A 26,284-nucleotide genomic window follows, 5' to 3' on the forward strand; every position below is an offset into this window, starting at 1 on the left:
TGGTGTGAAAGACCTCGAACTTCTTCTTCGTTGGTGATTTAGAAAGATGCGGCCAGCTTTTAATGTTTGCATGCCGCCGTCTGCTGGACTGTCATCTTGTAACGTCGTTACAACGTCTATGGCTTTTCCATCGAGATGTTTTTCCTCTCTATTTTTAAGAGATCGACTAATTCCTTTCCCGTTTATATTGTGTGTTGTATTAATTCCGACCAACAAAAAGTAAATAGTTCAATTTAATTTTCTAAAAAGAAATGAATAAATTATCATTTCATATGCCTGTCTTTATCAAAATTTTAAATATTTTTTTTGTACCTTTTTGAATCTAGTTTGTTGGCGTTGTGGAGGAAAACCACAAGTGTCACTCATAACATTAACAGGGGCTCTGGTGTATTGAAACGTAAAGACAAGACAGTATGACAGCATTCATAATCCAAGAATCTCAACACTGTTCATTAAAATTCAGACATCATTCATTTTACCTTTATACCTGGGATTTCGCTATTGTGTGTCCCCTACAAAAATGTGTTCTGAGAAAAAAGGATATTCATCAACGCATTTGATGTTTACTGGCTGTTCCTAACACCTTTGTTCAATGTTATATTTTAAATTATATTAAGTAATTTAGCTCTTCTTCTGGTGCATGTGGTCTTCATGAGTATTTCCTGTACTAATTAAAATGAACACAAGTTAATGAATTGTCAGTATTTAACCATAGTAAACTGCAGAGCTCAGTGCTGGCTAATGGAGAGCAGAAGCATTACTTATTCCTCCTTCTGGCTCCCCTCCCTAGGAGGTTCAAGTTTTATGGAGGCCAATAAAGATTTAGGTGACATACTTTAAAGTCAAAGTCATACCTTTGCTTTTTCCATCAGCAGGATGTTTGCAGGGCTTTGGTTTGGTTTGTTTGCAAATGATTCCTTCTATCATATTTACAGTTACAACTTGTTGGTCACCTTTGATTTTAAAATTAAGCTCATTGAATAACACATTTTTCCTATTGCAAACAGAATTCACAAGAGGAAACCACATGAATTAAATTATTCATTTATTATTCCATATGTTTTACTTATTAGACACACTTTCATCTCTTTATATATTGTCCACCAACAAATAAGAACACTCTAATAAATAACAAATCTGCTCTAAAGTAAATATGACAGGCATTATCTCATTTGACTATGTCAAAAGAGGAGTATTCTAGGCTGTCAACCATTTTCTCATTCTTGAACTCTGCCTTTGTTATTTCTGACTTGGGGGTCCCAGTTGATCTCAGCCATTGTTGCATTTCTTTCACCTTATTGCGTGGGCCTTGCAGCTGCCCCTGAACGGTTCCTGCTCTTGTGTTTTGCACCCAACCAACCAGGCCAAGCTTCTTCCCCTCTGCCTGGAAAATGAATCCAATCGTTATGATGGACAATATGGGTGGGATTAGATTATGATTATGATTTAATACAAGCACTAAAATCTGTGCAGAAGAGTGACGTCTCACTGAACTATTAAGCAGACCAATAACTCATAAATAACAATATATTGCTTGATGTTATCTGTTATTTGCTCAGGGTTTCTTTTTTCTATTCCTGAATATGCTGCCATAGGCGCATGAAGGCTGGGTCTGTTAACTTACTTGAGTGTATTTTCGAAAAAATACACCCTGGACTCTGCCAAAAATTTCATAATCCACTGAAAGGAGGTCTTCGTTGGACATAATGGACCTGAGAAAAGAGAAATAGGACAGTTTATCAAAGCTGTGTGTTATGTGCGAGGAACCCATCATCGTGCATGTGCTACATTGCAACTACGAGCCACGCTAACAATATTCATTTGTTAATTGTGTGTTGAATGAAAAATGCAATTATTTCAGCTTAATGTTCAGACCGTTGACATATGAAAAAAAAAATCCGCAATCTGTGAGATAATCACCTGGAAATAAAGTTGCAGACAGCTACAGTGACCATCCAGCTCCGACAAACCTCCGCCTGAAAACATCCGGGACTCTGACTCCGGAAGTGATGTCAACGGACCAATCAGAGAACTAATGAGTCATGGTTACCAGGCAACATGTGTAAACTTCTGGAAAAGGTGTCGGATCCGTTACGTTGGATCAAACTCAAACATTAAATTAGGACAACATAAAACATTTTTTTTTTTTCAAATCCTCTAGGAAATTTTAGGACATTTCTTCATTTTGAAAAATTGAGAACACTGGTAAGTAGAAAGCAATTAATGTACGAAAAAGTAGCAGGCTATATTTTTTCTTCCATTGACTGGCAAATACAAATGGCATCCCAACAAAATAGGAAATTCAGGACCAACAGTCTTTCTATGATATATTAGAAGTATTACATTGATGCTATTTTTTAAAGGAGATGCATACAAACTTAAAATAATCCAACCAGGATCCAAATATGTACATTGTCTTCAAATGAATCTGTTTATAATGGAATTGCTGTTTGGTTCCTGAGAAGTCATCTTTCACTTTTCAAAGAGCACCTGACCAAACAATCTCCTCTAGTTACTTGCAATTTTCTTATTGTATTATAGAAGTCTTCATCACCTGGATTTTGAGTGGTCCCACAAGTGCTCAAAATTAAATAAATAAATAAATAAATAAATACATACATACATACATACATAAATAAAAACATTGAAAAAAGCAAAACAAAACAAAAAAACAAACAACAACAACATCACAATTTAACAAACAATCCCTCCTAAATAAAGACAACTTTCTGAGTGTCAAATGAAACTGTAGAATCTACTCAGTGAAATTTCTATTTGTATCTCCTGACTGAAAGTTTTCTATACAACTGGGTTTTGTCTCTTTTTGCTCTTTCTTCAAGTTTTTTGAACTATTAGACTAAATTACACAGAATTGCTCGGGTAATTTGAGGATCACTTGGAATTTATTTGTAGTAATAATGTTGGCACATATATGACCAAAGCCTTAAGAGTCCCTGGACAGTCTTATACCAATTTCTTTTTAACCATGATTTAATTTTATGATTGTGTTTATTCCCTAGACATTGTACAGGAAAAAACCTACAGCGGCTGATCTGGTTGGCTCAGCTGTCTTTTGCAGAGATCTGTGGAATAACTGTTCAATCTCAAAGAAATTGCAATCTGTAGCAGTTGAAGTCATGAGCAGTTCCACAAGACAGAGACTCAGTCCTCGGTGGCAGCACAGCATTTTAGAACGAAAACAAAACAATCACTATTCTCAGATACAACCTGCTGCTGTACCGGGTAAGAGAACAGATGCAGAAGGGCAGCCATTTCCAAACAAGCCTCTTGGCCACAGAAGACTCAAACCCAGGACCCAAGATTCACTTGAGCTGTATGACTTTGAAAAAATAAATATTACGGAACAATCAAGAGACTCTTCCTTATCCCAAGGACACCATGTAAATAGCATAGGAGAGGCTGCTGGCCCCCAGCAACCAAGAAAAGACTTGCACAGACTGCCCAGACAAGAACTCCAGATGGCCAGGGCAATTCATGCAAAAGAGCTCATGCTGCAGGAGAAGCTGTGGAGGGTTGAGGGAGTAATAAGACAAAAGATCCAGGGGGATGGCACTGAATTAAAATGTGAGGTGTTGCATGATGGGGGACAAGAAAAGAGGGGCAAACCTCAAACAAAAACCAGCCTGTCAATGGGGAGCAGAGAAATGTTGATGCTGGAAAGAAGGCTGGAGGATGTTAAACAACTTAGGAGGAAACAAGATCCAAGGAGTGAGGACAGAATGAGGAATGCACTTGAAAAAGAGGGCACCAGATGGGAAAGAAGGGAAGTGGAAGCTGCAGAGTATCCCAGGTCAAAAAGAAATGAAAACAAAGGAACTCTTTACAATCCAATAAGTAGACAGAAAATGAGGGGAGAGGTGAACAAATCAAGATGGGAGAATGTGAAAGATCACACTGGAGGTAAAAGGGATGATACAAATCATCACATCTGGGGAGAAGCAAGCCTGAGGCAAAGGAATGGAGTAGAAAAAGCAAAGGAAAGCAAACAAAATGAGACTCCTATAGCCAACATAGGCTGGACAAGGGAGAAGAAATACAAGGAGAGAATGTATAAAGAAATATGCTCTTCATATAATGAACAAGAAAAATGTCAAAGTCAAGAGAAAACTGCAACAGGAAACCACACACACGAAGAATGTAAAACATCTAGGGAATCATCTCGCCTGCCGGTTTCTACTCCCTCTCATTTCAGTGGACTGCATGAAGAGGACCTGGGACTCATGGACGGCAAAGACACCGACTTCCATCTTCTACCATGCAGAATCTGCAACAGGAAGTTCAAAAGTGACCGATTAGAAAAGCATGTACAAATCTGCAAAAAGGTGAACCAATCACGTCGTCAAGTCTTCAACTCCTATGTTAACAGGACCAAAGGATCGGCCATTGAGGAGTTCTATAAAACTCACAGCAGATGGACTCCAGAGGTAGGCCAGTAAAATTTATTTGGCAGGACTCATGGCAGGCTTATCCATTCATGACAGCATAGTGACCCGTAGACTGAACAAGTAGAGTTTGATAGGCATCACTCTATCACTCTAATGAAAAGATCCTATTGGTAGCAATATAGGACATATGAGACTGACTTTGCTGATTGATTGGTTTATTCATTTTTAAAGATCTATTCAATGCCCAGCGTATGTCAGTATCTTTGTTTTTCATTGTAATCTCTTTTTCTAGGTTTTACAGAAAAAGAACAGAAGACAGAACCACAAGGCCAACACACAGGGTCAACTCCAACCTTGAACTGTGTAGTCAATGTGGTCTATGAGCCCACCATGTACAACCCAGTTGCTTCGGTCCTAAACTATTTAAAGAACATATCCTCTTCAGTCACCTGTCTTGTTATTGTCAGTAGCCTATGAATTTATCATAGGCTAACTTTTGTTACAGACCTGATGTGTCCACAATTTTAAAAATCCACCAAACTAAGCACAACTTTCCTGTGTAACTGAGTTTTGGCTTTGTACAATGAAAACATGTTAATATCAACAAGTAGGAACAGTCACAATATATTGTAGCTTGCCTTGTGAGAAAAACGGACAGACACACGTAACAAAAGACAGATGTCTGTTTTATTTATGGCTTTAACACAAAGCAGTAAGCAACAGTGTTACTGTGAGGAGTGATAGTTACTGTTACATCCCCAATGCATTTGGTAAACTTTAGGAAAAAAGTAAACCATATTTCATATGTTGTCAAGAAGTGTATTACAAAATATTAACTATGGCGAAGCATTGTCATTGTTGCTCTATTTTGGTTTCAATAGCTTGTAAGGCACCCAAATCATATGTAAGGCTGCATTTCACCGCATAAAAACTCTGCCGATGACATACATTTGTTATCAAACATTTCACAAGATAACAGCTTGTAAGCCAACTACGACAAAAGGTTTTACACAACACACAATAAAGAAAACCAATGGCTCTCAAACTAAAAAAAGAATATTTGCATTCAAATACATTTTTTTTTTTTCAAAATATTTCTGAGTAACAAAGACATAAATTTTTTTAAAAATGCAATACGAAAATAACATTAGAGCCAAAAGATCAACTCTATTAAAAATGCTTTAAAGACCATGCTTTCCACACCCTAGGAAAACTGTTCAAGTGTTCATACATATAGATGTAAGATAGACCTACATGTGCTGTGCCAACATGAATTCAAGAGTCGAAGAGGACAATAAGAAAAAGTAACCTACTTGTTAAAAAAATTAAATCAGTAGTTTTGTGTTTCACACAAACGCTCTATACGACAATAAAACTTGAAAAGTCAAAAAGCATATATTGTAAAAGATAGAAAGAATATGTCTGTAATAGCTAAAGTGTCTGGTAAATATGATAAATGTATAGACGCTGTATACCATATTTGGCCCTTTGAATAAAACAAAACTAGGAAGGCACGTGCCATCCAGGCCAGGGCCAAGGCCAATGTAAAACAAACATCACCCAGAATTTCAAGAAGAAATTCCTTATAAATGATATTGATCTACCACATACTGTAATTTGGCAGTTCTCTGGCCCAACCCCCACCCCTCAACCAAGTTTGGTGCAAATCAATTCAGTACTTTTTGCATAACAAATAAACAGACACGGGTGAAAACATGACCTCCTTAGTGGAGGTAACTAAAATCATTATCAGTAAAGTGATATTTAAGAAATCTGTTTTCACATTAGAACACTGTGCCAACATTAAGTATGGACAATATACTGGCTTTGAATCCAGACGGTTTAAAAAAAGGAAACCTTAACTTTGGATACATTAGTAAACGGTTTCCTGTTTGCATGGTCTTATTGTTTACATGATAAATACTAATAATCTAAGGCTAATGCTGACATCACAAACAGTCAACAAAAACACCACCGACACATGGACTTAACATTCACATTGCAGAGTAAAACTAAGATGAGATTGTCTCTCGCAGGTGTCAAGGTCCAATACTTCATGTTGAATCCAGCCAACATTTCAGTCTGTGGAGAAACTAGCCAGATCACTGCACCGAGGTGGACACAAAGTGTGTGTATGAGAAGGCGCAAGGTGTTACACAGTATGACATGCGCATTAAAATGTAGTCATGCTACGTAAGCACTATGCCGAACATGTAAACTGTTCTGGAGCCATTGAGAGTCGGCGTAGGGATGCACTCTGGCCGAACCTCCACTTACCACCTAGCCAGTTTGCTAATTCAATGCGTGCCATGAGTTGTGACACTTCTCCCATGAACTGGAAAACTGTAGGTTGAGGCTCACACATTGGCCCCTGCAGATCTGCTCCCATGGTTTGAGAATCCACCTCCCCTTCCTCCTCCATCTCCAGGCATTTGATCCGTGCGGTGGTTACCATTATTATTACATCCCAACTCCTGGGGTGACGGACAATTAATTGCTGCCCAAAGCCTCTCATTCTCTTTCTGCTGCTCACTGACCTTGAGATGGCAAGAAAACAGATTATGCTGTTATGAATGGACGGGAATCAAAGCTCTGAAGCAGGAGAAAAATGTCTTACTTGCTTCTCCAGCATCTGGATCCTCATCTCTTGGCGAGCGACTGTCTCGCGCAGCTGCAAAATAAACTGATTCAGTTAAATACTGTGGTAATGTGGTGCAGTTATCAGCTGGTAATTTGCACAATGTACATTTGATACCTGTTTGATCTCTCTACTAGCACTGCAGCATACACCTGAGTCTCCTTTTTTGTAGCCTCGACCTTCTTGCACTCCATTGATATTATCACAGCTCATTCGTTTAGTCTATTGAGACAAGCAGAGAAGAAGCCATCAAATAAGAACAGCAACTGATGTGTACAGCAGTACTGTGAAATTTTAAAACACCTATGTTGGCATTACCGATAAGTCTTTCTTACTGCTGACTGCAGCTGCTGCAGCCTTCAGCTCTTTCAGCTCTTCGTAAGGTAGAGTGACACTCTCAGAGAAAGAAGAAAGCTGGTCAGGTGTGGATGGCTCAGACTCCTCTGGCATTGGGATGAACTCTGCATCCTCAAGTTCCTGTTGCACAGTAGCACTGTCAGTCTCTTTACAAATGTTTCCATTTTACGATTCAATCAAGAGATTTCCAATTTGTTGGTGTTTTCACCAAAACAAACCCTTCTAAGCCAGAGAGGGCAAGAGCTGTCCCCAGTCTGATTCGCCATTGACATCATTGGGGTCTCCATGAGGCACTCCTCTGTATTAACCTCCAGTGTACCCCCAAGACCCCTGTCACGACACTCTGTTGCTGCTCCAGGCTCTATGTCCAGATCTACTGTGGATGTAGATGCTTCCTGGCCCAGACCTTTATGCACACATTGAGAACACACAAAAACATTGCTTACTTGAAAATATAAACTTGTGTAAAAAGTACACAAATCAATGACCAAAGAAAAGCACATAATACTACCAATAGATAATCCACTGCTGTTCGAGCGAATCGTCTTGGAGTTCAGTACTTTCTCTGCAAAGCAGGCAATGTATTATGAGACAGTCGATTGCTGACCCCGGTATAGTTCGCAGGTGTCTAGTTGTGATTACTAACCCATTATGATAATGGTGTGCCAGCCCCGACAAGAGAGGTCAGGCACATGATGTAAAGAACCAAAGATTGGCCTTGGCATGGCAGGGCAAACTTCTGAACCAAATCCCTTTTCATGGGGCATCCCAAGTCGCCCGTTCCCTGCATTTCCCCATGCAAAGATATGGTTGTCTGATGGAAAAGAAAAATAATGATTAACATACATTAGTATTTTCTATCACAATTGGAAATATATATGGGCTACATTGCATTGTTGCCCTTCAGCATTGCATGTGTTCTCACCTTCAGTTGCTGCAATGGTAAAACCGTCTCCACAGGAAATTTTTGTCACCGTTTTCCCTCCAAAGGGCCCAACAAGCACTTGGACACTGTGGTGTTTCTTAAAATCCTTTACACCCAGCTGTCCATACTTGTTGCAACCAAAGGTGATCAGACGGCCACGTTCTGAAAAGTCAGAAACCATTAGAAATAGCATTTGTTTGAAATGCTGGCAAATGCTACTTGTAGAAGTATCAATATCTCTTTTTGCAATACCATCAATTGCAGCTGTATGGGTCTTCCCAGGAGATATAGCCTGGATCGTAAAGCGTGACAGCTGCTTTACCAACGTCAGTGAGGTAATGTATGGGATCCACTGGCAACCCTTTAAAATATAAATATAACCACATCACCTGAAGTCACGACACTATTACGGTCCTTTAAGTATATTCCACTACCTCTCCAGGGTGGTTTTTGATGCCAGAGATTCCCTGGTTTAGGCCCAGCTTGTTAAATTCATTGTTTCCACATGCTAGGACTTTGCCAGTTTCTGTCAAATAGAAGGTTCCATCGCTGCTGCATGAAACTGACGAGATCGTTGCACCTTTAGGGATCTCCACCTGCAAGCCAGCAAACAGACCGTAGTTGCAATAAATAGTGAAAAAGAAGATTTGTTGCTCAAAACTAATTTTTAATCCAACTGGCCCCCATAAGGCTTTACTTACTTGCATTGGGGAAGAGAAATCATCCTCGCATTCCAGGCCGAGACGCCCTGCAGCAGAAAAACAGGAATTTGGACAAAGAATACTTAGTGTTAGTGTATAACACAAAGGTCTCCTGTCTCCACCTGCTGGCTACAGTCTTAACAGCAAAAACACACAGCAATGGCTTCATGGCCTCAGTGATTAACAACAGTACATACAGCAACCCTATGTACCATACTCTCCGCAGCCCCAGGAGTAGATTTCCCCACTCTGAGTGAGGACCACTACATGGTTATCCCCACACGAAACCTGACGGACAGGCCGCTCCTCAAAGTACTCCAATAACACTGGCTCCAAAACCTCAATGCCGTGCTCGCCCTCCACTCCAATGCAGCCGTAATAGTCCGACCCAAACATGTACATCTGGTCCTCATCTGCAAAAGCAGAACCAGAGGGTTTATTAGAAAAATATGACTTGAAACATTTCCTTCATTCCTCAAGTTCCTCTTTTCACAGGTACTTTCAGAAATGTCTTCAAAATGCTAAGCTGGGGCACATTGACAGTGATGTTACCAGGGTTCAACGGGCGTTTCAGGCCGCTCAAACATCAAAACCCTCGCCTGGAGACCTGACCAAGGCTGATCAGATCTTGGCCTTATTTCACTCACCGGTGACACAGGCGGTGAAGTCAGCCCCACATGCCACCTGTCGGATGGCCTTTCCCTGAAGCTTCTCCACCCTCTTTGGCTGCCGGTAAGAAGCCTGATCACCATGTCCCAGCTGGCCCACCATCTTAGCTCCACCTTGGACATTCTGGACAAAGTATACGCTACAGTGTCTTGATGTGAACCACAGCAATAATTAGATTCAGTCTTTGCTCCAGATACTCACAGCCCAAGTGTACAGTTCCTTTTCCACTGTCACCACTGCAAAGTGGCTCTCTCCGGCACACACATGTTGGGCGCTGCTGCCTCCTTTAAACGTGTCCAGTTTCTGGGGTGTGAATTTTCCCCCACCCCAGAAGTACGCCTCCCTCGAGCGCGTAGTCACCACAGCAACAGGAGTTTCAGTCACTGTGCTCAGCCTGTGGTATAGCCAGGACAAAAAAACATATATAAGCTCCATCCAATTTCCAATCCAGCTGAGAAGCTTTAACAACAGATAATGTCAAATAAGTGTTAAAGACTTACTTAGGTTTCTTCATTGCTGAATTCAGCAGGGCAACTCGTTCTTCAAGCTCCCTTAGAGAGAATCCATTTGTCATGGGTGTTTTGGCGGTATAATCCTTGAATTCACCAAATTTTCCAATATTTTCTTAACAAAAGTTAGTTCCAAAATCACTTTTTTCTTTTAAGTAACTTACTGTCTGCGGCAAGAGATAACCGACAGGTCCAAAATGTCCTCAGCTGTAGGCCTCTTTGCGGGATCCTGTGACACAAAAAGATGAACATGAGGACTATCACTCAAAGAGACAAGCCTTTCATTAAGGGAGCAGGATTATCTCTCGCATCAAAGCCTTTGCTTAGTAACAATTAGAAACAAGACCTTCTGAATATTCCTGTCACTCACTTGATCGAGGCACTCATACACAAGCTTGATCAATTCAGTTGAATAAACATCCGAGTTCACTTCCATTGTCCAGTTGCCTTGGACTATTTTCACACAGAGGTTCAGAGGGTTCTGTATGGACATAAACAGGATTAAAATCCTTCTGGATGAAAAAAATAATAATAATTTAAATAATTTTCTGATTTAATGCAAGTAATTCATTTTCAGCAAACCCACCGTTGCATCAAATGTTCTTGTAAGTGTTAACATTTCAAAAAGTACACAACCCATGGCCCAGATGTCAGATTTGAAATTGTACTTTGCCCCCTGGCACAATTCAGGTGACATGTAATATGGAGTTCCAACACACTGGATTTACATGGGAAGAAGAAGCACAAACAATTAGTAAAACATGGACGGCCGATACAGAGGGAGCTATGCCATGAAAGGGTGAAGCCAGAGCGCTTTTCTCTAGCATGTGTCTGTGTCACACTGAGTTGAAATGTACTGGATCACAGCCTCCAGATTGAAGGTATTGATGGAAAAACCTCAACTTACGGTTTCTGCCATTGAAAACTCAGAGTCTAGCTTCTTTGCGAGGCCGTAATCACCCAGCTTGATGAGCTCAGTCTTGGTCAGGAAAATGTTCAGAGTTTTGATATCTCTTTAGGGAAAACAGAATGGTTCAGACCCCCCCCCCCCCCAAAAAAAAAGACACTTTCAAACACTTTCAAAAATATCACTGAAGGTTGTGTGGCATCCTAGATGATTACAAAAAGAGCATGAAATTATGCTGAAGCTCTTACCTGTGTAATATCCCAGCCTTGTGAATGTGGGACACTGCTGAGGCAATTTGGTAGAGGTACCATACGACCACCTGAGGAAACGCATTAAATTTAAGGATCTCTGTTTGGTATGAAATAGATTGCTTGCAATGTTGCACTCATACCTCTTCAGGCAAAAGTTTCCCCCTCTGTTGGTTGATTTTATCATACAGATTTCCTCCTGTGATGAGAGGGCTGTTTATCATTCTGTCATTGCTAAGGACCATTATCAACTAATCTTTATGAAATCTTCATGGGGGGGTGGGGTGCACTGGATTTTCTCACCATTGCAATACTCCAACTCTATCAGCAGCGTGTTTTTATCCATGAAGTGGTTGAAGTACGCTATGATGTTGTTGTGCTCCAGGATGGAAAGGATGCTGATTTCATTCATGACATCTCTGCGCTCCTTTTCTGAGAGCGAGTTCAAGTCCACCTCCTTCCATACCACCAGAGAGTTGTCCTAAGAAAGAAATATTTGTCAGCATCAGTTCAGCACACACAATTCTGCCTTCTGTCAGGGCAAATATTTTTTTTTTTTTTAGTTCAAAACAGTTCTCTGGAGGAAAATATGACACAAAAAAGTCTGCAAATCCCCCCCATACTGCAGAGGCAAGGCATGGGAAAGTCACCACTGAAGAATTTCTCACAGGGGTATGGAAAGACAGCAGGGGTGAGGAATTCACTTGGCCGTGCGCAACTGTACCGTCAATCACAACAATCCACGGCCAAAACACACACGATTTCCGTGTTTGTCCGTGCTAGTAAACAGCGTAGTCGTGGTGCAGGGACTTACCTCGGTCCTCCTGTACAGAGTTGCCTCACCAAACGCTCCTCTGCCGAGGATCCGGATCGGAATGTAATGCAGCTTTTCCTCTTCGCCATTAAACGTGCCCGACGCAGATCGCTCGCTGACCACAGATCCGCCGCCCAAATTTGAACTTAGCGAGTCGAAATGTCTCTCATAGTCCTCGAGTGACATTTCTGTTTAGGGACTTGTTAGCCAGTGATGGAAATAACTCAAGCAGGCCTAACGTCAACTCTGGCCGAAAGCCTCCTACAGGACCACACACCCGTCCGACATGTTTACCAGTTTCGGCGAGAGATCAGGCCGGTCCGAGTCCGGGCAGGACCGGATGTGTCCGGGACACTACAAATACACGCTGCAGGGGGGAAAAAATACACAACGAAGCAAAACGCGTGAAACTAGAGTGGTTGTATCGGCGTCAAGCATGGCCCGACAACGACGGGGACGTTCAGACAATTTAGGGAGATTTCCAAATTAAAACGCTCGCATTCACGTGTGAGCTGGGGAATTTTACGATGAAATTCCGGACTGCACATTTCCGGTGGTGTCTGCGCGGCTTGACGCGGTGAACAGTGACATGCAGAAAGTGCACAGGGACATCCTTCACTCCTCTGTTGTTGTTGTTGTTGTGTGTTTACCAGACAAATGCACGATTACATCAAGGATTAAAGTTGGCTGGACACTCTGATACTGAACTTAAAGACACAACAGCACATGAAAAAAAAAAAAAAAATGTGCTCCATCCTTTCCTGGCGTTCAAACCCGGAAACTACAGAAATGCATGCTGCAGACGTCATTGAGGCGCTACAGCTGTCCACATTCTTACTGTGTGGTTTGTGTGTGTTCACAGATGCTGCAACACGTTCAGTCTTTTGCTGTGGGATTTGTAAAGTGGACCCTGTCACATGAATTCTTTCACACTCACGTGTCTATTATAAACTCACAACAATATAATCACCTGGATTATTGTCTGAACTAGACAGGCAGGGACATGAAATATTTGAAGCTATCTGCTTGGTATGGAATAAATCGCCTACAATGTTGCACTCAAACTCAAACCTCAAACCTTTTACCCTCATCACCCACCTCTGGTGTGGTAAAATCCTGTCATATGGATCATTTCATATTTAGATGTCAGTTTCTTCCTCTTCTTCTTTGTCTTACTATTATGTTTGGATGATAAGACAAATTAAATATTTGACAATTCAGTATACATACACATTACAATAATGCAGAAATGTTATAACCCCCCCACAGCACCTTGAACATTTGTTTGGTTGGGCAAAGCCATAGGTTTAATGTCTCCCATTCATCCATAAATCACCTTGGATAACAGCTTTTGCATAAAAATCTCTTCTGAGTCAATACATGAAATTTTTTTACTTAATTGAATGAGTACTCATTAAATCAATAGGTGGTTCATTCCATCCTGAACTTGGTAACAGACATGCTGTGGCTTAAGCAGTTTCTGAAAACATATAACACAAAGCCAATGTGAGAGACAGGAGCAGATACACAACAAAGGGAACACCATCAGATACTAATATAGTTGTGATATAGACTAAACAGGTTCCTCACCCAGGTAAAATGGCTAGCAGATGTCCCTAGTGCAGAAATCAGTGACAAGTAATCGAGATTTTTAAAAATCAGAAATTCCCATCAAAAATTTCACATTCAAATCACATCCAAGAATAATAACATAAAATGGAAGCACAGATTTTATCATTTTCAGGAGAATTTTTTACATTAAAGAGACCAGGTAGTAACATTACAAGTACACATGCCCACCCACTCTCTATCCCAGATACCAAGTTTTGTAATATTGACAGAGCAGCTACCTCACACAGATAAAGTGACATGCTGTGAGGAAATCCTGTGTAAAACCAGAAGACCAGAGGGATATCCAGAGATGATTTCAAATAATGCCGGCAGTACAGATGGAAAATCATTACACCATAGCGAAAGAAGCAAAGGTTTGCACGTTATTCACCATCTCTTTGCTAAACCTACTGCATTATTTTCTGTGATTTACCTTGAGGTCATATCAAAGTTTTTGTTTGTTCAGGGTCTATGTGGATGGCCAGACTTGGGTCCAGAAAGCTTCCAGCGTATCCACTGGCAATTGGGTGTTTAGCATTGCTAAATGCTATTCTCTTGTTGACTGCTGTTGTTATTGGGATTTACTGTGAGTTGTTGAATCTCTACTTCACATATTTATATTCAGTTTGACATACAATGTACCGAGCAATTCACGGAACAGCATTTATAACACTTGTATTATTAGCAAATCTACAAAAAAAGTCTTTACCTGTTCTGTACCTAACCTAATAGTTTTAACTAAAAGTGGCCTTCTTATGTACACTCATCATAGGTGAAAAAGTCAGTAAGGAGTCCTCTCCCCAAGATGCAACAACAGAAGTACTTTTTGTGGAGGCGAATCAACTTCGTGTAATTAACCACAACGCTTTGACGGCACAAGAAGAGGCTGAAAGAGAACTGAAACAAGTACTCGGGAAAAGTCAGCAAGTTAAACAACAGTTACAGCAGAACAAGACCCATAGTGACAACCTTCAGAAGAAATTTGAGACACTCCTAGTGGAGAAAGCAACTCTCCAGTCCAGTTCATCAGATTTGAGTGAGACAATGTTGCATTAATCTTAAGTGCAATTTGGAGTCAAACCATTTCTTCTTGTTTGTTAAACAAAATTGAAATCTTTTAACAGTGGAAAACTGTGGACAATGCCCCCAAGGATGGTTTTTATTAAATGCCACATGCTACTTCCACGGCAAATTGCCAAACAATCCCTTAAGAAGCTGGATGGACAGCAGAGCCGACTGTGTCAAGCGTGGGGCTGAACTTGTTGTGACCGACACCTTGCAAAAGATGGTGAGTCTGTTATGCTGTAACCCACCGGAGAAATTGGGAGTATATAGGTTGTGAAATTCACAATAGCTTTTATGTGAAAATGTATGGTGTAGGCTGTCAAAGAAACCAAAGCCCCTTCACAATGCGACAGCACAAACGCAACAAAGTACATCCTCAATAAGATACCAAACAAAAAGAAAGAAAGTAGTTTTACTTAAATAGTGAACATTATCTGAGATGGCACAGCATCACAGTGGTCTAGAGCCTTTCTGTGTGGTACTTGCATATTTTCCACTTGCCTGCATGGGTTTCCTTCCACAGTATTTATACCAAGACATGCACACCAAGGTTAATTGGTGGCTCAAAATTTTCTGTAAGTGTGAGTGCTAGTGGTTGTTTGTCTCTCCATATGGGCCCTGCAATGGACTGGCGACCTGTCCAGCCCTCACTTCAGATGCCAGCTGGGATGGAATAGCCTGACAGACAAGCAGTTGAAAATGAAATGATTGAAACCACTATTCAAGTGTACAGATCTCAGGTTTCTTCTCTGTTCACCTAGATAAGTCTTAGTGAGCACCTTCCAAAACTGAAGCCAGGCGGTCACGGGACAAGATATCTGGGAATTTGGATTGGCCTTACCGATAGGCAAACAGAGGGTACTTGGGTGTGGGTCAATAATGTGACTCTCCAGGGCCCCGGGTAAGAGCATTTACACTTAATATCAAGTGTTGCTGTGTGAGTTTGAGATCATCTGATGAAATCTGACCATCTTGCTTTTACTAAGTAAACTGTGAAAGCATCAGATCAAATGTATGTGCTTGCTACTGTTAAATTTACCAAAAACCACAGTAAAAGACCATTTAAGGTACTTAAGTGTAACCTGGATTTTTCTTTAGGTACTGGTCACCAATGGAGCCAAACAACAGTGGAGTAGAGGGTGAAGACTGTGTTGGACTCCTGAACAGAGACAACCCTAGGATGTCATGGTACGATGCAAATTGCAACTACAAAATGGAATGGCTATGTGAAAAGGCACTTGTCTCTTCAAGCTGACTTGAAGCACATGATGCGAGAGGACAAACGCCCAGTTATTTTCACCAAAAAATGTATTCTTCATAGGTTTATTTACTCATGAATAAAGGCGTTGCATGATGACATACAGGGTAGCCAAAGGTTTATCTTTGCTACAGGTGTGCTTTCATTAAACGCATGACAGATGTTATACGTTGCTTAATTTGTTTCTAAATCTAATGCAGTGGTAAATTTTGTCAAAAGGTATAAGATATTTTTGTGGGTCAATGCAAAAGTTTGGCTTATCCTGGTTTGTGTTTGGTGTGATGTTAAAATCTTTCCCTTTTAAAGAGAAAACATATTAAGAGACAAGGAAGAAGATGTGCTAAAATCCTTAATGAGCTTGTCTAATTATTTCTGTAGCACTCAATTGAAATAAATGGGATTTAGTGAACATCATTACTGGTGTACTCACTTCATTTGATGGATATCATTTCTGTGACTTTATGAGTGATTTTTAGATTGAATACAACTGTACCTTCCCCATAAACATACGTAGAGTTCCTATTTAGTTTTTTTGTACTGCATGGTAAAGGATGAGGACGATGAGGGCTAAGGTAGAGTAAAATTTGGTTGGTTGGTTAGCCAATCACAGATCACAGGCTAAACCCTCAGATACACACAAGTGTCCATCTCTGTAATTACTTTGTCGATGCTGGACCCAAAAGCATGAGGCAAACAAAAAGTTAAAATTCCACTAAAGATTTAATAATGTACCAGTCAAAACATGACTGCAAGCTTAACGAAACAATTACCCAAATGAAGGAGGTCACCAAACAGGAGAAAATACTGGAAAAATAGTAGACAAAAGCCAGATGAACAGGCGATGAACAACAAAGAGTCTTAAACAGCTGATCCCGTGACACATTTCACCCCTCCATCCACCTTCTACCACTTTCAATCATTCATATGATACTCATTTTTCATTACAAATATTTGAATAAAATGTTTAATTAAAATTGAAAATTAAAATGAAAAATATCTATTTTCTGTAAATACTGGTAGATGAAAAAAAATGGAATGCAATAGTCACTTTTCCTGGGAAGTGGTTACTGTAAATTAGCAGGAAACTGAGACTGGGCACACATTGTCAGGTGTTTACTGACGCCAAAGTCCAAAAAACACAAAAACACGGAAGCAGGTGCAGTGACGGAGGCTGGCTGGTCATAAAAGGTGGAGTGACTCTGGAGATGAACCACACCGGAGGCAGAGGCAAAAACAGGGTTAGGCCAAGAACAGGAGCAGCACTGGAGAAACAACAAAACTCAGTCAGAAGACTGGACAACGCTGACAACAGACGGAAAGGGAAAGAGGGAGAGCAGAATCCCAAACAAAACCGAGCACACTCTACACAAAAACCCCGGACTATAACAGTTACTTTTATAATGCTATACTCAATTACTAACTCAACTATTTTTTGAGCAATGCAACTAGTAACTATAATGAGTTTAAGTCATGTGTCCAACACTGTCAAGGTTCATTTGAAGTACTGCTTAGAGGACATATTCTTACCACTTGTCTTGTAAACACTGCAGAGTAAGATACTGCACTGTGCAGTATCTTACTTTTTCCAAAGACTTGACTCTTCAGGACCTCGGATGCTGTTCCTGGAGTCCGCCGGAGCCACTCTCACAGTTTGGGGTCCACAGCCCTGAGTGCTCAGATTTCCACTGGGACCAAAGTCGCTTTTGATTTCAACATCTTTGCTAGTTATTCTCTCTTCCCTTGAAATTTCTCAAACTTCTCGTGTTGCTTCATCCTGATGTTACTGTTGCTTATGATTGCGACATCCAACGCTACCTTCTTCTGCTGTTTATCCACCTCGACTATATCCAGTTGGTCAGCTATTGCCAGTTTGCCAGTCTGCACATGGAAGTCCCACATGTTCTTAGCTTCATCATTCTCAACCGCCTTAGGAGTTTTATCCCATTTAGACATTGAAACTCATCCCAGATGTTCCTGCAAGTATTGCCTACCCTGCTGCTCTACTTCTAAACACACACAGAAGCAGAGTGGCAGATTTATACCATAATGTATCACTGAAGTAACAAAGAAATGCTGTGCCACTGACTTCAGACAAACACACCGACATTTACGTGTTTTACTTTTGTTCTGGACTTTTAAGTTTAGCTGGAGTTTTGCCCTTGGTCAAAAGTTGGGGTGGCAAACTTGCCAGTTTAAAGAAACGCTCAAGTTCAGCCCAGTGCAGCTATAAAAGAGGTGGCAGATAGATGGCTGGGCGGTGTATACACGAGTGCAGCCACAGAGAAACTACACAGAATGGCAAGTGGCAAATACTTAAAAATACTCCATGGAAAATTTGGAGGTATGATACATATATTTTTTAATCTCCTGACACTTTTATTGCATTGTCTAATTATGTCTTAATTTTTTGTGGTTGCTTTGTGTTACTTTAACTGAATTAATTTATAGTTGTTATGTCACTGAGGATAGGGTTAGGTTAGTCACACCTCAGTGACTGTAGTTGTAAAGTTATATTTCTGTTGTTTGTTACACTAAAACTTCTGTGCATGCACTGTATGTGTGGACACCATCAATTAGCCACAATACTCAGATTTTCCAGTGCTGTTTATGAAAAGGCAACTTACTAAACTTTTTTCTATGCGATTTTTTGATTTATGTACAATGTGATAAAATCCACCTTGCCAGAAAGTAATCATAAATAAAGGAAGGTGATTTGAAATGTTTCCTTTATTTGAAGCTTTAAGATGAATCAATAGCAAAGATTTTCATGGACTATAATCACAGGTGGATCCAACTCTCTGGTTATACTGTGTCTGGCACTGTTGAATGCTGCTTTACTGATTGCTGCTGTTGCCATTGGGATTAAGTGTGAGTATGACAGTTGGCCAAAAGTTTCGTTTCCCTGAAACTTTCACACAGTTACCATTTTCAGACAAATAAGGTTGCTAAACATTCAGCATTTCAAACAGTCAGCCAAACAGTTAGTATCTAACAGTATCGCGCATTTTTATAAAATGGATTTTGACTACATCATCACACACAAATTAAGCCAGTTGTTTTTGCTTCAGTCTGTCTTTTGTGTGGTTTTGTCTTTAGGTGCCAAAGTCAAAGATGGTTCCCACCAAGTCTCCCACTTGGCTGCAACACAACTCATCAATGAGCTGGACTATCTCCGTAGCAACCACAGCCAGGTGATGCAGGCTGAGGAGGCGGCCAAGAAAGCGTTAGAAAGGGCAGTCAAAAACCACAAACAGCTACAGGCACAAATTCAGCAACTGATTACTGTGAATGATGGCTATCAGAAACAGATGGAGGCGCTGCGAGCAGAGAAGACAAGTCTGCAGTCCAACATGTCAACTCTGGGTGAGACATAGCTGTATTTTAGTTTATAACTTCAGCCTTTATTCTATTAATTAAATTGCAAAAGTGAAAACCACTTCAAATGAAAATGAAGATTTTTGTTTCACCCAGACGGAACCTGTGCCAGATGTCTCCCTGGATGGATCATTTCCAACTCAACCTGCTATTTCTTTTCTGAAGACTCGTCCAAAGTGAAGAAGAACTGGCCGCAGAGCAGAGCAGACTGTTTGAGGCGTGGAGCCGACCTGGTTGTGATTGACAGCCCAGAGGAGCAGGTGGGCTCTAAACAAACCAGGAAGAGGGGGAAATACTGCTGAGAACACACTTTGTCAATAACAATGTTGAAATTAATATTTCTTATTTATGACAATCAGGCCCTTTAGATAATAAAGTCTGGTTATCTACACAGGAATTTGTGAATGACAAGGTCAGGATTCTGAATGGTGGCCGTGTCAACTGGCAGAGCGGATCCTGGATCGGCCTCACTGACGTGGTTACGGAGGGGAAATGGGTCTGGAATAACAATGTCACTGAGTTGGATGAAAGGTGATGGATTTTTTTTAATAATCTGGTGACAGCAATTGATCTCCAGGCACCACGACTAAACAAAGTGTCTTCTAAATAATTTCTCTAAGGTACTGGGCGAATGGAGAACCAAACAACCATGGACATCAGGGAGAAGACTGTGCAATTACAGTTTATAGAGCCAGTAATCCCTGGAAGACCCGATTTGATGGGAAGTGTAATGAGTTTGAGATGACCTGGATATGTGAAATGCCTTCAAAATAAACTGTATATACTCCTTCAGCACTCCTCAGGCATAAAACCTGAACATGTGTTTATAATCGCCTGAATAAAATACCTCTAAGAACGGAATTTCAGCTCATTACGTGGTATCTGCATGTACTGTAGTGCTAGAAGCTGCCTTACAACAGATACTTGATTTGTTGTTTTATATGAGTAAGACAGAAAATCTAATTATTTTGAATGAACTATATTTGAGATAGGAGACTCACGGGGCAACTTCACCACCACCTTGTTTGAGCCAGCCTCTGTGAAGTGGACTATTTACCAGAACACCAGCAAGAACTTCAGCGTGAAACATGACTCATGTCTGTGACTGCATGGAAGTTAAAGTCTCAACCCATTAGCATGCTAATGTTTAGTTTTAGCTCAAAGCATTGCTGCGCCTCAGTGCTGTTTGCGTGGCAGAAGCCTGTTAGTCATGTATGAAAGAATCTGTAGAGAGACACTGAGCTGCTGCTGTTTCCGAGGAAGCACAGGATACACGCACACACACTCACATGTGAAACTATTCCACAATTTACAGGCAATCCGTGCATAACCCTTTAAAAATCTTCTTTCACTGTTATCCACTGTCACTTTCTTCAGTTTATCCTTCTCTTTGCAAATAACACTATGACTTTAAATTGTCCAATGGCATTATTCGTATGTTATTGAATGAAGAGCATCAGTCATATTGAACACCTCCAAACAACGATCACATATATTGCTCTTTTACCAGTTTGCACTAGTATCCCTTAAAATGAGCCTTAATATTTTCAAGGATCACTTCACTTGCTAGTTCCGCAGCACCATCAGCAGATTTATGGGGCCATTACCGGTCACATTAATGCTCTGAATTACATAATGCCACCCTGCTATGCTCACAGTGCCCACACTATAATCCAAACATCTTAGTTTTTTGGGGTTTGTTTTGTCATTAGCTGCTCCTTCTTCCACCATGTTAAGAAAAAGTAAATAAATGGATGTTATGTATGTTGGTTAGGAGAGTGTGTATGAATTTTTTAGAAAACTAAAACTGGAAAAAACAAATTAATTCACCCACCTGCTGAAAATTGAAAGGTAAAGCGAGCTTTATCACTAGATAGCAGAAAGTCTGAAGGGAAGCACATTTTAATTTTTATTTCATTAAACTTATCCTGGAAATCTTTCTAAATGACTGTATTACAGGTGGGAAAAGATTTATAAACGGGGTTATTCTGTGTCTTGGACTGCTGGACTTTGTACTGCAGATAGCATAGTTGGAGTTGCTCTTGGGATGAACTGTAAGTATGAAAGTTTTATTTCCTCTTACTTCTTCTGAGGAACCTGCCACTCAAACGAGAGCAGCTCCACAGCAACATCAGCAGATTTTTGAAACGATTATTCTTAGCATCTGGCAGATATTGGTTGCATCAATACAAACAACAAAGTGCATTTTGTTGGAAAGGCAATATGTTAGCGTTGGGGACCTAAGAGCAGTACACATAATAGGGAAATAGGGTTGGAGCTGAGCAAATGGAGCTGAGCCGCGTTGGGGGGGGGCATACGGAGGAGGTTGAGGTGAACAGCTTCCAGAGGGCAGGGAGGTGGGCTGAGGGAGACTGGAGACAGGTGGACTGCAGTCAAAGACAGTAGCCAGGCTGGGAAAGACTGCAGACATAGAGCAGGATTCGTAAAACAGAATCTGAACTAAAGTCTCATGTAGTGCAGGCTGGACAGATCCAAACAGGTTCAAAAGAGTCTGGAGATGTGATGGAGTCTGATGAATGACAGCGGCAGCCTGGCTCCCATCCTGCAAAAATACCCAAAGGAGGGAGGGTGGGGGTTAGGGTTTCATCAGATCATTTCATTTATCAGGAATTCATTCATTCATCTTCAACCGCTTATCTGTTTGCTGGTCGTGGGGAGTGCTGGAGCCAATCCCAGCTCAGTCTGGGACAGGCCACCAGTCCATCACAGGGCCAACACACAGAGACAGACTGAGACACACAACCACTCACACTCAGACTTATGGACAATTTAGAGTCACCAGTCAACCCAAACATGCATATGTTTGGACAGTGGGAGGAAGTCAGAGAAGCCGGAGGAAACCCACGCATGCGCGGGGAGAACATGCAAACTCCCCACAGAAGGGCCCCAGGCCCAGAACTTATCAGGAGTTGATTTCAGCAAAATTTCAAAATAGAATGCATTTCTGCTGATTAGAAAAAAAAATAATAAAAATGAAAAATGGGGAAACGTTGTAAACTTGTTTTCAGGTTAAGTGAAAGGGAAGTGAAAGGACAAATCCTAAACATATTGTAAAAAACAGTTTCAGTTCAAACTTGAACACACATGCAATTGGTTTAAATTTTGAGACAGTTGTTTTTGCTTCAGTCTGTCTTTTGTGTGGTTTTGTCTTTAGGTGCCAAATTCAAAGATGGTTCCCGCCAAGTCTCCCACTTGTCTGCAACACAACTCATCAATGAGCTGGACCGTTTCCATAGAAACCACAGCCAGGTGATGCAGGCCGAGGAGGAGGCCAAGAAAGCGTTAGAGAGGGCAGTCAAAAACCACAAACAGCTACAGGCACAAATTCAGCAACTGATTACTGTGAATGATGGGGGAAATACTGTTGAGAACACACTGTGTCAATAACAATGTTGAAATTAATATTTCTTATTTATGACAATCAGGCCCTTTAGATAATAAAATCCGGTTATCTATCCGGTTATTTGTGAATGACAAGGTCAGGATTCTGAATGGTGGCCGTGTCAACCGGCAGAGCGGATCCTGGATCGGCCTCACTGTCGTGGTTACGGAGGGGAAATGGGTCTGGAATAACAATGTCACTGAGTTGGATGAAAGGTGAGAGATCAATAACTGTACTGTCAATATTGTTGTAAATTTGAAATATGAATGATTAAATAAATTGGAGCAACTTCTTTTTTAATGAATTGTCTGAGGTACTGGATGGATGGAGAACCAAACCACATAGGACAGCGAGAGGACTATGGCGTTGCAGTTTACACTTCTTCAAATGACTCAGTTTGATGGGAGGAGGTTAAATCAGTTCACAGGACACACCTTTTCAACACCACAATTTTGGCTGGTTTGAAGTTTCCGTCTTCGTATGATTTTCTCTCTAATGTGATTTCATTTTCTTCTCTCTGGCTTGTTGTTTTAATTGACTTGTCTCCTGTAAGACATTGTTGAGAACATCATAAACAAAATGCTTTTTTTGTTATTTGTATTAGTATCTGTTATTCACTGTTTTACTGTGACTCTGCACTAAGCCTCATTTGGAGTGCTTGCATGATTTCACAGTAGGAAACAGGATCACTGGATCAGGTGATGAAATTGTTAATAATTTCACTTCCTCTTCCTCGCATCAGGCAGTGTCAACACAAGACAATGTCCTGATGAAATATCTTTGTGCTCTCATTAGCTTGAGCTCAATTGAACAGTAAATATGCAGCAGACAGAAGCCCAAAACCAAAAATCTGATGTTCCGTTTAATACACTGATTTGTCAAGAGGACTTGTGTGACGAGGAGCATCACCCTGACAACTCTTCCCAGAAAAAAAGGCAACAAGGTATTCCAAGCTCTCAACTTGTTTTTTTAGTGAATGGGTTAATAGACAAAGCATTCATGATCATGGCAACATTAAAACGTCTCTGGGGAATAAATTATACTGATAACAGTGTACAGTGTTTTTAATATTGGGTCATTGTCTCTGTCTAGTGTCCATGTCCAGTATGATACCTGGGCGACGTGGCAGACCGGCTGTAGTGATCCTGTTGGTACTTGCTGCTGTGCTGCTGATAGTTGATGTCGCACTTGGGCTCCACTGTAAGTCCATATCTGTGAATGTTTTCTTAATTTCATCAATTATTTGCTCACATTTTAGATTGTAGAATAGTGGAAATGTCCATGACAATTTCCAGCAGTCCACAGTAAATAGAATAATATATAGTTTTTCAGTTTTTCAGCTAATATTGCTGTAATTTTATTGCTTAATGTGTGTTATCTAAAGAATGGGTGTCTGGAAATAATGGACATTGATAGATCATGTATACACTATATGTGGACACCAGCTTTAACAAACGAGCATACTGAATAAGGCTCGATGCTGGATGCTCTACTTTTGTTTCATTTATAATTCTAAAGTCCATTTATCTCCTATATTAAATTCTATTAGCTGAGTTATTTCCATACTCCAGCAAGGAGTAAAATGAAAGCAGGGACACAATGATTAACACCATTTCTCTTCAACACTCACAGATAACCACCTCACAGCTGAGGATGCCGAGCTTATTAAAAGTGAGCTGAACATTCTCCAGGACACTTACAAGATTGGCATTGAAGCTACTTACAATGCCAATAAAAATTTGGAAAGTGAGAAGAGTCGACAGACAGAAACCAACTGGGAGCTCGAACACCAGACAAGAAGAAAGAGTAACTATGAAGAACGGATTTCTAAAATTCAAAAGGACATTGCAGCACTGAAATCCCACTTACCATTTATAAGTGAGTGCACGTTTACTGTTACTATACATCACAATGAAAGCATGCAGAAATTTTTATTTTTTTTTCTGTTCTTAGTGTCATTCCCTTTAATCTTCAGGGGATAGCTGCGAACGGTGTCCACCAGGATGGGTTTTCTTGAATTTGATGTGCTATTACTTTCCTTTTACTGCTATTGCTGGACAGAAAAGCTGGCAAAACGCTAGAGAGTACTGTCAGGCACATGGTGGTGATCTGATGGTCATAGACAGCAAAGACAAAGAGGTTAGTTCACATGTTCACTGCAAAGCCGATTGTGTAAAATTTTAAATCACTTAATGACATTAAAATGTACTTTTAACCAAGTTTATATGTTCATTTGGCAGAACACAACTGTAACTTTCTTGAGAAATAAGATTGACCGCTCAAAGCCTCTCATCGGCTTCTGGATTGGACTCACAGATTTACAGGAAGAAGGGACTTGGAAATGGTTGGACGGAACATTATTGGTTGAAGGGTAAGAGTTTGCATATTTTACAGAATAGAACAAGACTCGTTTTTTGTTCACTTTCTTATATAACAGTCAAGATTTACATAAAACATATTTATGTTTTTTTGTTTTCTTTTTTGCTTATTCATAAGAGTTAAAAGCTACAAGTTAACTAGGGGCCTGAGTGATGATTAGTTTTGTTTTTGTTTGCCTCTTATTAACAGCAGTCTCTCATCAAAATAATGAGTGTGTTGTATGGGGTAAAAATACAAACTGTGGAGAGTAAATCCTACGTATTTGTATGCTAACCTATAGTTTCCTCCAGGTACTGGAACTATGATGAACTAGGCGATGATACCAAAAAGAACTGTGCAGCGGTTTTTCCCAAAGAAAACATCTTCCAGGCTTGGGATGATGCTGCATGTGATACCACAATGAAATGGATTTGTGAAAAATCACCAACTTTATGAATTTGAAGAATAGGTTTACTGCATTAGCTTTCAAGCATGCAGAATTTTAAATATTTATCAAATGGGAATCTGTCCCTTCTAATAAAATGTAAAATGTTACTGTAAAAGTATAAATACTTTTGAGAATTTGATGTGTCTTGTTAGCTGTAGCATTTAATTTCCTTTAAGGCCTTCAGTGAATGATCAGAGGGCATTGATTTAAAGGTTGTTCAATCAGTATCTTTAGTTCAAGCCAGAATCTTGTAAATATTATTTTCCGCTTTTAATTCATATATGATGCAACCACTCCTTGCCAGTTAGTTTATCTTAGCATAGAAACCTACATAGTTAATCTAACTTGACTGTTTTTAGCATAATAAAAATTTGCTTGCCATCCTAAAGCTCATCGGTAACTCAGCGTGTTGTTTGATTGTGTTTCCTGTCTTTATGTTAAGCTAACGACTTACTGGCTGTTACAGTAACTATACAGTCCAATGAATGGCATCAATCTTCTCTTCAAATGCAAATGCCAAACGAGCCTTTGAAAGAGGTACCATTTCTTACCACTGATATGAATTTTAGAGTAATTAATCAGCGGTTCATAA

General features: G+C 40.3%; 4 protein-coding genes across 5 annotated transcripts; 2 read left to right on the forward strand and 2 right to left on the reverse strand.

Annotated features, from left to right (window-relative positions):
* Nucleotides 1-1,041: 1,041 nt before the first annotated feature.
* Nucleotides 1,042-1,982, reverse strand: acyp1 (acylphosphatase 1, erythrocyte (common) type). Its single transcript, XM_029494151.1, has 3 exons — nucleotides 1,921-1,982; nucleotides 1,625-1,712; nucleotides 1,042-1,384 (listed from the first exon to the last, which is right to left on the reverse strand). Exons 1-3 carry the CDS (start codon nucleotides 1,953-1,955, stop codon nucleotides 1,169-1,171), a joined length of 339 nt encoding a protein of 112 aa, XP_029350011.1. The 5' UTR covers nucleotides 1,956-1,982; the 3' UTR covers nucleotides 1,042-1,168.
* Nucleotides 1,983-5,071: 3,089 nt separating this feature from the next.
* On the reverse strand, nucleotides 5,072-12,836 carry nek9 (NIMA related kinase 9). Of its 2 annotated transcripts, none has more exons than XM_029494186.1 (23): nucleotides 12,175-12,836; nucleotides 11,664-11,841; nucleotides 11,504-11,559; nucleotides 11,361-11,431; nucleotides 11,113-11,218; nucleotides 10,792-10,923; nucleotides 10,576-10,686; nucleotides 10,370-10,434; nucleotides 10,197-10,247; nucleotides 9,898-10,090; nucleotides 9,675-9,819; nucleotides 9,240-9,440; nucleotides 9,028-9,074; nucleotides 8,761-8,922; nucleotides 8,579-8,687; nucleotides 8,327-8,488; nucleotides 8,048-8,215; nucleotides 7,910-7,966; nucleotides 7,620-7,807; nucleotides 7,363-7,521; nucleotides 7,162-7,266; nucleotides 7,024-7,077; nucleotides 5,072-6,943 (listed from the first exon to the last, which is right to left on the reverse strand). In XM_029494186.1, the coding sequence occupies exons 1-23, from the start codon at nucleotides 12,358-12,360 to the stop codon at nucleotides 6,764-6,766; spliced, it is 2,886 nt and encodes a 961-aa protein (XP_029350046.1). In that variant the 5' UTR covers nucleotides 12,361-12,836; the 3' UTR covers nucleotides 5,072-6,763. The 2 variants fall into 2 exon arrangements, with proteins under 2 accessions (XP_029350046.1, XP_029350045.1); XM_029494185.1 differs by having other exon boundaries at nucleotides 7,913-7,966; nucleotides 12,175-12,835.
* Nucleotides 12,837-14,255: 1,419 nt separating this feature from the next.
* LOC115036289 (C-type lectin domain family 4 member E-like) lies at nucleotides 14,256-16,516 on the forward strand. Its single transcript, XM_029494422.1, has 5 exons — nucleotides 14,256-14,371; nucleotides 14,558-14,821; nucleotides 14,910-15,073; nucleotides 15,612-15,751; nucleotides 15,949-16,516. The coding sequence occupies exons 1-5, from the start codon at nucleotides 14,257-14,259 to the stop codon at nucleotides 16,103-16,105; spliced, it is 840 nt and encodes a 279-aa protein (XP_029350282.1). The 5' UTR covers nucleotide 14,256; the 3' UTR covers nucleotides 16,106-16,516.
* Nucleotides 16,517-18,372: 1,856 nt separating this feature from the next.
* LOC115036180 (uncharacterized) lies at nucleotides 18,373-26,092 on the forward strand. The gene is made up of 13 exons (XM_029494317.1): nucleotides 18,373-18,449; nucleotides 18,893-18,976; nucleotides 19,205-19,471; nucleotides 19,580-19,743; nucleotides 19,878-20,014; nucleotides 20,104-20,255; nucleotides 22,659-22,822; nucleotides 23,772-23,829; nucleotides 23,979-24,086; nucleotides 24,519-24,764; nucleotides 24,862-25,025; nucleotides 25,127-25,257; nucleotides 25,556-26,092. The coding sequence occupies exons 1-13, from the start codon at nucleotides 18,404-18,406 to the stop codon at nucleotides 25,698-25,700; spliced, it is 1,866 nt and encodes a 621-aa protein (XP_029350177.1). The 5' UTR covers nucleotides 18,373-18,403; the 3' UTR covers nucleotides 25,701-26,092.
* The last annotated feature ends 192 nt before the right edge of the window (nucleotides 26,093-26,284 follow it).

This window comes from Echeneis naucrates, chromosome 22 (genome assembly GCF_900963305.1).
Source record: "Echeneis naucrates chromosome 22, fEcheNa1.1, whole genome shotgun sequence".
Taxonomy (NCBI): domain Eukaryota; kingdom Metazoa; phylum Chordata; class Actinopteri; order Carangiformes; family Echeneidae; genus Echeneis; species Echeneis naucrates.

Coding starts and splice junctions, on each gene's coding strand:
- acyp1 (XM_029494151.1), bottom strand. CDS start 1,955: ATGGTCACTGTAGCTGTCTGCAACTTTATTTCCAG. Junction 1,713..1,920: donor GTCTGCAACTTTATTTCCAG/GTGATTATCTCA, acceptor CTCTTTTCTCAG/GTCCATTATGTCCAACGAAG. Junction 1,385..1,624: donor TTTTTCGAAAATACACTCAA/GTAAGTTAACAG, acceptor TTCATTTTCCAG/GCAGAGGGGAAGAAGCTTGG.
- nek9 (XM_029494186.1), bottom strand. CDS start 12,360: ATGTCACTCGAGGACTATGAGAGACATTTCGACTCGCTAAGTTCAAAT. Junction 11,219..11,360: donor AAGGCTGGGATATTACACAG/GTAAGAGCTTCA, acceptor TTTTCCCTAAAG/AGATATCAAAACTCTGAACA. Junction 7,967..8,047: donor GCACACCATTATCATAATGG/GTTAGTAATCAC, acceptor CCTGCTTTGCAG/AGAAAGTACTGAACTCCAAG.
- LOC115036289 (XM_029494422.1), top strand. CDS start 14,257: ATGTGGATGGCCAGACTTGGGTCCAGAAAGCTTCCAGCGTATCCACTG. Junction 14,372..14,557: donor TGTTGTTATTGGGATTTACT/GTGAGTTGTTGA, acceptor CACTCATCATAG/GTGAAAAAGTCAGTAAGGAG. Junction 15,752..15,948: donor GTGACTCTCCAGGGCCCCGG/GTAAGAGCATTT, acceptor ATTTTTCTTTAG/GTACTGGTCACCAATGGAGC.
- LOC115036180 (XM_029494317.1), top strand. CDS start 18,404: ATGGCAAGTGGCAAATACTTAAAAATACTCCATGGAAAATTTGGAG. Junction 19,744..19,877: donor TTGACAGCCCAGAGGAGCAG/GTGGGCTCTAAA, acceptor TTATCTACACAG/GAATTTGTGAATGACAAGGT. Junction 25,258..25,555: donor GGAACATTATTGGTTGAAGG/GTAAGAGTTTGC, acceptor AGTTTCCTCCAG/GTACTGGAACTATGATGAAC.